Source organism: Haliaeetus leucocephalus, unplaced genomic scaffold, assembly GCF_000737465.1.
Source record: "Haliaeetus leucocephalus isolate CR32 unplaced genomic scaffold, Haliaeetus_leucocephalus-4.0 Scaffold428, whole genome shotgun sequence".
Taxonomy (NCBI): domain Eukaryota; kingdom Metazoa; phylum Chordata; class Aves; order Accipitriformes; family Accipitridae; genus Haliaeetus; species Haliaeetus leucocephalus.
Window position 1 is genome coordinate 1,862,660 of NW_010972864.1, and position 12,310 is coordinate 1,874,969.

At 39.7% G+C, this 12,310-nt stretch overlaps 1 protein-coding gene across 3 annotated transcripts in view; it reads right to left on the reverse strand.

Moving 5' to 3' along the window:
* OSBPL1A (oxysterol binding protein-like 1A) overlaps positions 1-12,310 on the reverse strand; it is a 92,461-nt gene that overhangs the window by 19,227 nt on the left and 60,924 nt on the right. For all 3 annotated transcript variants that reach the window (XM_010574336.1, XM_010574334.1, XM_010574335.1), the window contains exons 18-27: positions 11,854-11,929; positions 10,177-10,311; positions 9,744-9,841; positions 8,837-9,019; positions 8,225-8,332; positions 8,044-8,133; positions 7,669-7,795; positions 4,253-4,369; positions 3,345-3,468; positions 781-871 (exon numbers count right to left, since the gene is read on the reverse strand). In XM_010574336.1, the coding sequence (XP_010572638.1) occupies positions 781-871; positions 3,345-3,468; positions 4,253-4,369; positions 7,669-7,795; positions 8,044-8,133; positions 8,225-8,332; positions 8,837-9,019; positions 9,744-9,841; positions 10,177-10,311; positions 11,854-11,929 (1,149 nt within the window). The remainder of the gene's footprint in view (positions 1-780; positions 872-3,344; positions 3,469-4,252; positions 4,370-7,668; positions 7,796-8,043; positions 8,134-8,224; positions 8,333-8,836; positions 9,020-9,743; positions 9,842-10,176; positions 10,312-11,853; positions 11,930-12,310) is intronic.

A 12,310-nucleotide genomic window follows, 5' to 3' on the forward strand; every position in this document is an offset into this window, starting at 1 on the left:
AGAGACTGCCAATTTATTACCATACTTTTAAATAGACCTTGTCTGGTCAAACTAGTTTCATTTGGTCATGTTTTCATGGTTTCTACTTAGCTTGTGTGTAAGAGCTCCCAAGTGACCCCTCTCATCTTACAGTAAAAAAAACCCAACAAACCAAACCAAACCAAAATATCCTGGCAGATCCCTTGTAAGCTAACCTTTCCCTTAGCTATTCTAACTTTTGTAGTTGTTAACCCTCTCAGAAAGGAAAAAAATGACTTGGATATCTAGGTGAAAAAGTAATTTCTCCAACTTTGAGAATAACTATGCAGTGGGAATACAGTATTGCCAGCACACAGAAACTGATCTGAGAAGTCATGGGCAATAAGCTACCAAATTCACTGGAGAAAGCATTTCCTCCTCTCTTTGGCCAAGCGTGCAAATCTGAGGCAATTACAAATTAATCAGCAACAACAGTCCTTACAAGCAGCTATCAGTGGCAACATCATCTTTGTGTCACAACCAAGAGGTGCTCAGAAAAGACAACACAGTTTGTATTTGCATATGGGTTTGCAAGCAGTGAGAGGGAAGGAACTGAGACCAAGCCTGACACTTCTCTCTGGAAGCACTATAGCCTGCAGGGACGAAGTCTGCAAATACAGCAGTGGCATTACCAAACCTGATGATGTCAGTTCTTCATGCTCACACAACACTGCACACTACCGGCGTGGACTGGCAGTTAACCTCAATGTTCAAAACCTTTTATATAACTACACAAACACACACAGAGGCAAGCACACTAACCTCGTCTTCCAGTCTTCCTCTGACTTTGAACGATTTTTGCGGGCGGTCCTTTGTTTTTCTTCTAGCCTCTTCTTTTCTTCACTAGCTAGATCTTGAAGGAATAAAAATACACAAATAAAAATACAGATGATGTTAAAGTGTAATATAAGACAGGGACATTAGTCTAGCTGACCCAGCAAATAAGGGAAATAGTAAAAGTTGTCCATTTAAAAAACATTCTACATAACACAGAAGAGCTTCTGGTTTAGTCTAACTGCAAAGCCAGGCCACCTGTGGAACAAGATCAGCCAATGGAACTCCAGTCTTTAAGACTACTAAATACATGTTTATCCATGGCCTGAGGACCCTGAAAACGTGTTTACATGACAGCAAATGTCAGCTAGGGGAGATGGCATACCTCAAATTTATTTCAGTAGGGAAACTGATTAAGATACGCTGGATTTATTTCAGAAGTCTGGCCACCTACTTCTTGTTAAGGTTTGGGCTAAGTTGTTACTAGTGCTTAGTTCCTGATCAATAGGAGATTGGAATACTCATTTCCAAACCACAAAGCATTGTCTCTCTGCAGCATCCCTTCATTTTTTGTTAATGCACTAAGGTAGCACGGGTCATGGTCCTAAACAAGCAGAACAGTTGCTTCTGTTTGGCAGAAAGGATGGTCAGAACATCTGAAGAGTAAGTCAGAGCAAGAAGCAGATTAGGTGGAAGGTGATCTCTTTCATACTTGAATCCTCAAAACCCATTTTATAAACATCTTAGAAGGAAGTAGTTGAGAGAATAATTTTTGGAAGACTGTCAGCCATTCCCAGTTACCCTACCAGCTACTAACACACTGCATATTACCAGTCTATCTGCTAGACAAACTTTATGCTATTAGTATAGTTAAGGAATATGGTCTGTTGCCAACACCATAGTTACTTGCACTTCAAGTTTAGACAGACAAATTACTGGGAATGCTATGAATCAAGTATGTCCATCCTGATGGCCACAAAAGAATTGTACAGGCAGGAGAGACTAGTTGTGGGAATTCACTGATCTTCTAAAAGCCTCCAAGAAGTGGCATCCGAGAAAAAAAACAAAACAAAACAAAACCACACAACTGCATTGCATTATGCCCATGTCACTGTTTTTAATACCTAGATCTCAGACTGTTTATCAGAAATAGTCACAGTCATTGCATTGTTACATAGGTGAAGCTGAATCAGTGGTGTCATGATTTACCCCAATCACTTAGCAATCCAGAGAAAGCAAGAGCTCCCATGCTTTTAGTCTACAAACCTGGCCATCTTGCTTTAATACACAAAATTCCAAAGAAAAAGGAGCAAAACAGGGCCAGGGAAGGCTGTTCCACACCATATTGAAGTATTTAATACCACCAAGTCACATGTCAGAAGACTAAAAGACACTTTTCACTCTATGGCATCTACAGTAACAATCTCTATGAGGTTTCTAAAAAGCACACTATTTCTACTCACCGAAAGTCTCATAATGTATTTCTAGTTCACTATTTTAGGACAACAGAAGTGTTCAATTCCCAGTGAAAAACAATTTTGCATCAAGTATACTTTTTGGCATTGCAGTTTCACTTAAATAGTTTTGACTGCATTTCTCAGAATTGGGACATCAAAATATTCATTTTGCATCTGGCTGATGGAAACAGAAAACTGGAAAGTTCACAAATACTTCCTTGCTCAGAGATTGTCTCCTTAGACAAGTTTCCAATTATAGGGCTTGACTATGGAGCACAGCAGGGGTCCTAAAACTAAAGAAAAAGCATAGCATAATGAAGTTTAAGACTCTTGCTTATATGGAAGAACATAAGCAAGTTGGTCGTGTGGTGGGTTTCTGGCCAGGAACTAAGCACCCACAAGCCACTTGTTCACTCCCATCCACCCCAGCAGATTAGGGGAGAGAATCAAAGAGCAAAAGCAAAAAAACCTCATGGGTCAAGGTAAAGACAGTTTAATACATGAAGGGAAAGAAAAAAAGGAGAAAAAAGTGATGCAAAGGCAATCACTTACTACCTTCCATCAGCAGATCTGTATCCAGCCAGTCTCCAAGCAACAGCTACTTACCCCTGACACACACAATTTATTGCTGAGCATGATGTTATATGGTATGGAATATCTCTTTTGTCAGTTTGGGTCAGCTGTCCTGGCTGTGTCCTCTCCCAGCCTCTTGCCCACCACAAAACCAAAGAAGGCCTTACCACTGTGCAAATGTTGTTCAGCAACAGCTAAAACATTGATGTGTTATCAACACTGCTTTGGGCACCAATCTAAAACACAGCATCATATATGGACTGCTATGAAGAAAATTAACTCCATCCCAACCAGAACCAGTACAGGTGGGTGACATACCTTTCACTAGAAGCATACCACAACATGCAGAAGGCTGCATTAAAGAGTTACTGTCTTGAAGCATGGAGGAATGTATCTTTATGGGTAGCTACTTACTCTAACAGTTCATCTAACAACTTGAATGTGGATTTTTTATTTTTTTTTTTTACAGTCCTTCAGTTTTAACAAAAAAATAAAACCATCTTTGCCAAGAGCTGAAGTTACCTATTTCTCCATTTTCCATGGCTCTGATATCTGGTCGTAGCCGGCAGTCAGTTTTGGGAATTACACTCTCCATTTCTTTGTCCAACTCATTCAAAGCCATAGCAAAGCTAGTAAAATTATACATCTGAAATTCAGAGACAAAGATAAAAAGGTGACTTTATGATGTCTCTAGCTGCTAGTCTTCATGCACAAGAAAACTGTTGTCTAAAAACAAACATCCAAGTGCTTTTTTATTATTTAATCACTCAAGATAGGAATACTCAAGATACCAGCAAAACCATACTGTCAGGCAGAGTGTAGGTGATCCTTGGTGCTTCTGTTTAAGCAGGCCAGCATCCAATTACTCAGTGCACTACTTCTCTCATCTTCTCTTTCCAGTCCTACTGGTATTTTCACTATCTCTGTAGAGAGATTTCCCCCTTGATTAACCACTGAGGGCACCTTTTCTTGGTCCAATTCTTTGTCTTTCCAGTTGCACACATACTCTTGTATTCCACCCACTGGCTCTCCACCTCCACAGCCCTTCACATACCAACACATGCTACACAGGCTTTGCAAGTGTCTTCTAGAAGTGTCTGCCCTCTAATAAAGCCCTTCAGAAGAGATTTCTCACAAGGTAGGTGCCTCAGTGGTGGAAGCAGGGTGGAGAGAAGAGGTGGGGAAAGCCCCCATACCGCTAGCTACATGAAGTATCCCATTTTCCACAGAAATTCCACTAACTCTAGAGTCATGCCTGTGGCAGTTATCCCTCCAACCTCACATAGAGTTACAATTGTAGTGGAAATTGTTGCAATGAACAGGCAAATCTAGACTTGTTAATGAAAAAGACAACAAATGTATTTGCTTTGTGCTGAACATACAGAACAACAGGATAGCACACACTTTCAATAAGCAGAAGCATAGCTGACCTGTGCTGAATTTGGAGGTCTTGGAGTTATCTTCCATAGCAAAATACTTCCAGGAATAACATACACACTCTCAGAATCTGGCAAAGGCATCTCATCTGGTTCCTCAGTATTGCCCATCTAAAGGCAGCACACAAAGCAAAGATAAGGAGTTCTGTGGAGTCATAAACCATTTATACCCATTCATTCCAACACTGGAACTTACATAAAATTATTTCCCTGACCAAAAGTAAATAATTTCACCAACAAAGAAATTTTCTAGACGCTTGTCAAGAAAGGTAACAGCATTGACATAGCATACACGCTCCCAATTCCCTTCCAATGGAAGACTACTAACCGTTTCTTGCATCAACATCTTCATAGGTATAATCTGGATGTTCAAGTGTTAAGAAATGTCAGTACTTCCACCACAGAGATGTCCCATTTCCTCAAACACAAGCCTGATATTTAACTCCATTACTGCTTCATTATAGTTGAAGAATAGAAGTCACATTCCTTATCCTTCCACATCAAAGAAATGCCAGCACATAATGCAAATGGCTGTCGTCAGTCTGTGCACAACAGAAAGCCCTTTGCTACTGCTCTTTGCTCAGAGGAACCTTCCTTTCCATTGACCACTACACCACTGAAATGGAAAACTGCAAACGTTAAATGAATATCCTAGATTAGCCACTTCTTCTGGGAAGGGTGTCCCATGAAGGCTGACATGTATGGCCTGAGGCAGCTGCAGCCACAGCACTGTGAAATGGTTTTCCTAGAAAGGGAAAAACTCCATCCAGGGTTACCAGGGCAGTAAAGAATAACTGGTGGTCACAGTGTATATGTGACTTGAACTAGTTCTAAACCACCACCCTTTTTATGCATAGCTTTAAAGCAGCTGGGGTCCAATGCTGCTGACATTAATTCCGCCACATAAGCATATGTTACAATACTGAACTAAAGCCAGCTAGATGATGAATAAGGCTCTCCCAAGAAAACTTGGTGTCACTATCACAGCTAAAAACAGCAACACGTTTCAGAGACCACTGGAGAGTAAAGCTGAACTTAAAGGCAACTAATGCTTTAAATACTTTGGCTAGATGCCAACAGCTTTAATCCTCCTGCTAATAAGATTTGCTCTCTGATGACTGCGTCAGATAATAGAGACTGATGTTTCAGTGCAAAAAAAGCCAGTACCCAAACTGCACTCATTTGTCCTCTCAGATGATTCATGTGTAATGCCTCCAAGAAAATTAGAAAGAACAGGATTCTGTTTCACTGTGGAGCACTTGGGTACAGTGCTTTTAATAATGAACAGGTTGCAAAGTGACCAGAACAACATGCAGACCAGGTTCAGTCCTTCAGCTATTATAATGGAAGATAACCAGGGCTTTTAGCTGACTACATCTGAACTGTGTTGGCAACCTGTCATTCTGTCCTTTAAAAGTACACTGATAAATCTTGCAGAAACTGGGAATCTGAAGCAGAGCAGATCAGAAAGATATCCTCATATCAAAACAAAGACACTTCAACACCAGACTGTCAAGCTCCAAACCAACTTTTATAGAAAGGCTACAATACACACTGCAATTTGTGCCTTGTTGGATACATTATCTTAAAAATGGTATAAGAATTACAAAGAACTAGATAAAAAGTGGGTCTTCATGTTTTCTTGCCACAACGATCCATATTATGTGCTCAGCGCTACTCAGCCTCTCAGTATATTGCTAGGAGGGTAGTAACAGACTTTGCCAAAGCAACACGTCTAGTGTCTGAAAATGAGGCACATATGAGGGCAGTTGCTGTTGCCTTACGTTATGTTCTTCCATGTATTTGCACTGAAAATTCTGCATGAAAAGCTTCACCTTGATTAAAAAAGGCTCTAGTTTATTCAGAGCAGGATCATCCTGGTCTAACCCCAGGACTACTACAACTCTTCTGATGTTGGTAAAATATCACCTTTGCATACATGAAGGCTTGTCTAGCTCCCTGCAAAACTGTTTTTCCTTAAGTTTTATCCCTACAAAAATCAAAGGGATTCAGGTGAAAATCTGGGGCAATTTGCAAAAGGATTTGCATCCAAGCAGGTCCCCTAAAGGGAAACAGAAGTGATTCTTCATTAGTAGCAACGCAGAATGAACGAACAGCTGGAAAATAACTAAAAAAATCTGAAAATTCTAATTAGGAGAAGTTTGAAAGACCATGTACTTTCATGCCTGAATGAATCCTTTACTACCATGAAGGGACAAAACATACCCAGACACTATAGATGAGACTTGGCTCACCTAGATGCTCAAAACCCATAAACAATATCAATTCCTCAAACACAAGGGGGCAGTGGGAACACATACTCAACAAAGACTATCCGATTCATAGCGTGCATTACAAAGCTTTCAGTTTTCTACACAGAACGAGTTCTGTTAAATGAGTAGAAAAAGCATGCTTTTCTAGAGTCAGAGCAACATTACAGCTTGAGCTTTGTGCAATAGGATGCTTTATTTTGAAGAGAAAAGCAAGGATCATCTCATCTTAAGCACCGTTGGAAAATGCAAAGTGGTAGCTGAACAAAGACACAGGGTACGTATTTCTTTGCTCTTTCTCCCTAGAGCTCACAGGGTCAGACTCAAAGAGAAGCAGTAATCCCCAGCGCTTTAGCACTCTCCTGATGACAAGCACTGGAACAATCTCAGATACAGCAACAATGTGAACCTGCACAGGAACAACTGCTTTCAGAGTTCTCTGTCTCTTTTTCTTAAGTATAAAAACTACCAACACTTAAACCAACAGAAAATCCGGCTTCAGTCACCAAAGGGGAACAATCCCTGTTTTAAGCTATTATCTGAGTAGTTGTTCTTCATCAAGTTGTACGTTGTGACCATCACCATTCACCTTAAAAACAAAAGCATATTGCTGACCAGAATTCTGGAAGAATTAAAAATGAGGGTTTTTCCAGAAGAAAAGTAAAAATGCAGTTGTGGAGATAAAAAGCACAAGCATTTCTATGGTTGTGAAAACTTAATAGAAAGCAGTACAAAAATCCTTGTAAAAACTGGAAAATATGATCTTCTATCAAGATAAGAAACAGTCTCCCCTGCCTCTAGGAGTCCAAATCTTTCTATTAGAATATAAATGTTATCATATACGATCAGAACCATGGTCCAACTAATGGATATGCTATTTCCTCTGTGTGACTTGGGAGGAAGAGGCAGTTAATGAACCAGCCAGTATTTAGATCACTCCAAGTTTTGGGAAGTTTGAATGCAAATACTTGAGAGAGAAAGCATTTGATCCCTTAATGCTTGTACTCATCCAATCTGTTCTGTATCCTACTAGGAAAGGGAGGCTTAGTGAAAAGAAATCTTAACACTTTTAAAGGCTACTAAAATATTTAGCTGTCTTATCATGCTTTATGAGATACCACCTCTTTACATGATTAATACCTGTTTACTGCTTTTCTTCTCTTCTGCACTTTTCTTGTCATTTTTTTTGTAAGCTTCAAATGTAGCTGGGTCAACACTGTACAAACATTCAGTCCACTTCCCATACAGCGCACAGAGTTTCTTTTTGCTGTCAGAAAAAAGACTAAGTTTACAAAGGACCTTTAAGAAATTTGTTTCATCATTTCAGACAAAAATATTTGAAAGAAGAACTTTTGAGAGCAACTCTTAAAACTCCATTATTGGCACTGCACAATTCATAACCTTGCTGTTGCAGGTTCACACTCTTGACAGACTATGTTAAAGGCATTCAGTTCTACAGGTCCCATCAGAAACAGTGGGCAGCCATTTGTCTCCTATTAGGAATGAAGCTGTTACCTTTTATCCTGAATGTAGCCTTCAACTTTGTGCAACTCCTTCCCAAAGAGGCCGCAGGGCTTGAAGCTCAGTACACACTTTTCACCAGTTCTAAAGGCAGAAAAAGAGGGCACTAATTACTTCCAAATGCTTTTCCTCTTCAAACTTGCAGAAAGTGAAAGCACTCGCACTCTTAACTTACTTATGGTTAGTTATTTCCACGTTTCCATACTGCTCAATCCAAAGTTTGCCCACAATAATGTTATGCACACAGCACGTAGGATTTGTCCATGTGTAGGCTTCACTGTGTCTAAGGGAGAGGAATAAAAATAAAAATACTATATCTTTGTACCAGATGTCACTCCCGCAACAAGCCATCATCTATAAATCACACCAAGTCTTGAAATAGACATGGCAATAAGTCAGGAAACCCAAGAAATTTATTAATCTATTGCTACTGATTTTATCAATTCCTTAAAACAGCAACTTCAGTGCAGCCACTGTTAGCACTGAATGACATGAGGAAAGCCAACAGGACTCAAGCGTGCTCGTCTTAGTAGGACTGACATCCAGGCATCTGCAGAACATAGAGACACAAGCCCCAACTACTGCTACTATTAGTATGCAGTATATTAGGAGAAATGATGGCAGTTCCTTTCATCTTCTGATCCCTTCCTCCCCACAAAGCAATCTGCCATCAAACATTAGGATGTGGGTATTAGACATGTCCATTCCTAAGCCATGAGACTCTAATGCACACTAATCATCATGGATGTGGCCACTGTGCCTGTGCAATTACTACTTATCAACTTACTCAAGAAGCTCCAAAGTCATTGTGCCTTTTGGTTCTGCTTCCACACTCTTGCCCCAGAATTTGAGCTTAGGATAAATTGATCCATGAAACACAAAATCATTATTTAAACCTTCAGCATAGAAAGCACTGATTGGTGGATGATGGCTAACTTGCTCTGAGAGAAGTCTAAATCCAAGATCATCTCTGCAAAATAAAGATAACCAAAAGCATGTATCTACATATCAAGTGTAGTGAAGTTGCAGTTCTTTTCCCCAGGGTGAAACAGATGATTGGACCCATGCATAGTTGCTGCACTCAGTGCAAGAGTTAGTTAAAACCCTAGGATAATACAAAAAGACACATCAACTAATCGTAGAACATCCTCATTCTAAATAACTGAGGACATAATGTAAAAAGGTAAAAAAAGGTAACAAGAACTACCAAATCTGATCATCCAGTATATTTACTTTTGATAGTGACCTCTTTCTTAAACTTTTGCATAAACATAGGCCAAAACCTCACCCGAGAGGAAAATTTGCCCTAAGTGCAGCTGCACACTAACAGACTAACATTGCCTATTTGTATTCTGGACACTCATATAATGAATATTACAATTCTAATACCTCCTTTATGTACCATGCATCTTTTTATTCAGAAGGCTTCAGAAAAAAAAATCATTTTTGTAAATAAAACTTGCTTTTAAGCCTGGCAAATTTCATCTGCCTTCTCCAAGTTGAAAAGTTAAGTAGTTTCCCTTCACTGGAAGGGAAACACCAACATGCATTGCAAGCACCTCCAGCAGCTGCTAGGAGAACGGGTGGAATCTTACAAGCTGAAGAGCAGTCTGCAAGCCACCTGGCAAGTCTAACGAAACATCAGTTACACAGAATACCACTCTCCACTCTTCAGTGCATCTTCTGTTCATTACCTGATCAACTCATATGTCTCTCCAAGCAACGGGTTGAACGGCTTCCCTGTACGTTCCCACTGTGAGGCTACAGCAGACACAGCAAATGCAGCAACACACTATTCAAAAGAGTAAGAGTACACAGTTAATCTCCTGGATTTTAGTCTTTATCAAGTATCGACAGCAGTCATGGTATTACATAATGATTCTTCTGAAAATGCTTAGCAAAGTTCTGCTTGCAAGGCAGGGGAATAAACAGTTTTCACCAAAAGGCTAAAAAAGCAAACCTCAGGAAAAGCAAAACATTTTCATAGATAAGCAGAATTGGTTAATGAATAAGAGAATCCAACATGCAGCAAATTACAGCAGTTCCTCCTACAATGAGACTATCTATGAAGAAAAAAATCCCAACGCATTCATCAAGAACTAGCACAAATTACCACACCCGAAGTACCTGCATTCGCTCAGTTGTGCTGGAAAGTGAGCTGGCTTTGTGGATGAGGTATGTATGCTCCATATACTCTGTAAGTCGCTGCAGAAAGCTCAGTGGCTCATTGAATATAACCGGCATTGTGATCTTTGACAACTCCTGATGCACAAATGAAATTTTTGTTAAAAACCAAATGATTAGATACACTGACCTGCAGTAACCCAAGTGTAATTGGCTTATTACAAAAATAAATTATGCTCTTAGTGCTAATGCAATGTGCTTGACCTGGCTCCGCTAATGCTAAAAAGAAAGAAACCCTGTACATCCCTTATGAGCTTGATAAGCCTATCTATGTGGACGTTAAGGCTACCTGTAAAACAAAAAGAAAACCAAACACCAAACAAACAAACTTCCTATCAACAAACGCATTAAGAAGGGAGATGAAACAATGGAATGAAGTATTAAGGACCCTTTGAAAGACTAAGTTATTTATTACTCTTAAAATAGATATAGGCCATCTAATTACTTAAACATATTATCTTTTTTGGAGGCAGGTGGGGGGAGGAGGATGAGAAAAGACAGGGAAACATGGTGGCACAGGAATAAAAACAGGGATTCTGTACTCTGAAGAAAAAAGGAATTTTTGTAACAGGAATAAAAATTTAAAAGAAGTCCTACAGTTTTGATGCTGTTTATTCTCTTTCCCATTTTTAAAAAGCATGCCCTGCCCTCTGAATGCACAGCATAGCCATGTTTTAAACTGCCTCCGGTAGCAAATTAAAAGCATATAGTATGACCACTAGCAACGTGCGCAGTAAACAGCACTGTTCTTAACCATAATAGCAGCATCTGGCACTAACAGCTTTGGCAGACACTTCAGTACAATCCACTCCAAGTTCCACCCCTCCCCCAACTGCAACTTTCCTGCAGCAATTTCTACAAAGCAGAATTAAGACGTTTATGCATTTTTTTCCTGCACGCACCTTATGCAAGACAGGCTTTCAGTCTGTTCCTTGTATTTTAAAGTTATAACGCTTTTCCGCTAAAGCAACTGTGAGAAGCCTCAGGTGCTTCACAGCAACTCGGGAGACTTGGAAGTGCTGATACAGGCATTCCCCAGCATTTCCACATCTCATTGCTTGGTGCTGTTTCTAACTACAGCAAGGGGAGGAGGAGAAAACAACAGCACCTAAACACACACACATTCCCTTTTGTAGGCTACTGTTACAGGCTGACAGAAGTTTATCAGCAGTAAGTACTTTCAGCCTATTGCAGGATCTAATGGAGAGAACTCTTCTCAATTCACCCTTAGCTGGAAGCAGATTAGGTGCCAACCAGCTAACCTCTGATCTGGTCACCATCTGGCCAGTAACACCATGGGGAAGGGGGAAAGACAGAGATACTAAGGGGAAGGGAGAAGAGCAAAATTTAAGTAGTTGGTTTTTTGGGTTTGTTTTTTCACAAAGTAAAAAAATTTTGCTACCACAAAGTACTTTAAGGGTTAAAATCAAGAAAAAATGCTTTTCCTGAAGGAATATTGCTCTGACCAAGCCCTACCTTCTCGAGTTGTGAAAGCAAGTAAAGCTCAAGCAGCAAATTTAAAAAGAAAAAAAATAAATCCCTCTCCCCAACAAATTTTCATTTGGGCTTCAAATGAAACAATCACTTCACATCTTTTATCATAGCTTTCTGATTACCTACCATTCCAATGCATTTTCTTAAGATACTCCAGATACTGAAGTCATTTCTGGAAAACATCGGAGATGGCAAGCTTGTTCTGTGGAAAGGAACAGGGAAGAAAGCAGAAGTAAGAAAAGTTTTCCATTACTAACCATGACTAAGAATACTAAATACTCTTTTTTGAAAGTAACAGTTTTCCAATTTTTAAATTAAAAAACAAGGGGGAACGATGGTGCTGCTTTGAGGCACTTAAACTGTTTTACCTGCACAGAAACCTGAACTTCTCCAGAACCACAACCATTCCCTTCATTTTGCATAAGAGCAGTGGAAGAGGATTTCTACGTCAGTTATCAGACCAGTGTTTTCACAGTGGCACCGTTAAGATATTTAGTTCTGTCTTTGTGAGAAAAAGTAAGTTCTTTCCAAGTAGGTACATATGTATGTTCACTATGTTGGAACAGATTTGAGGGTTAGACAG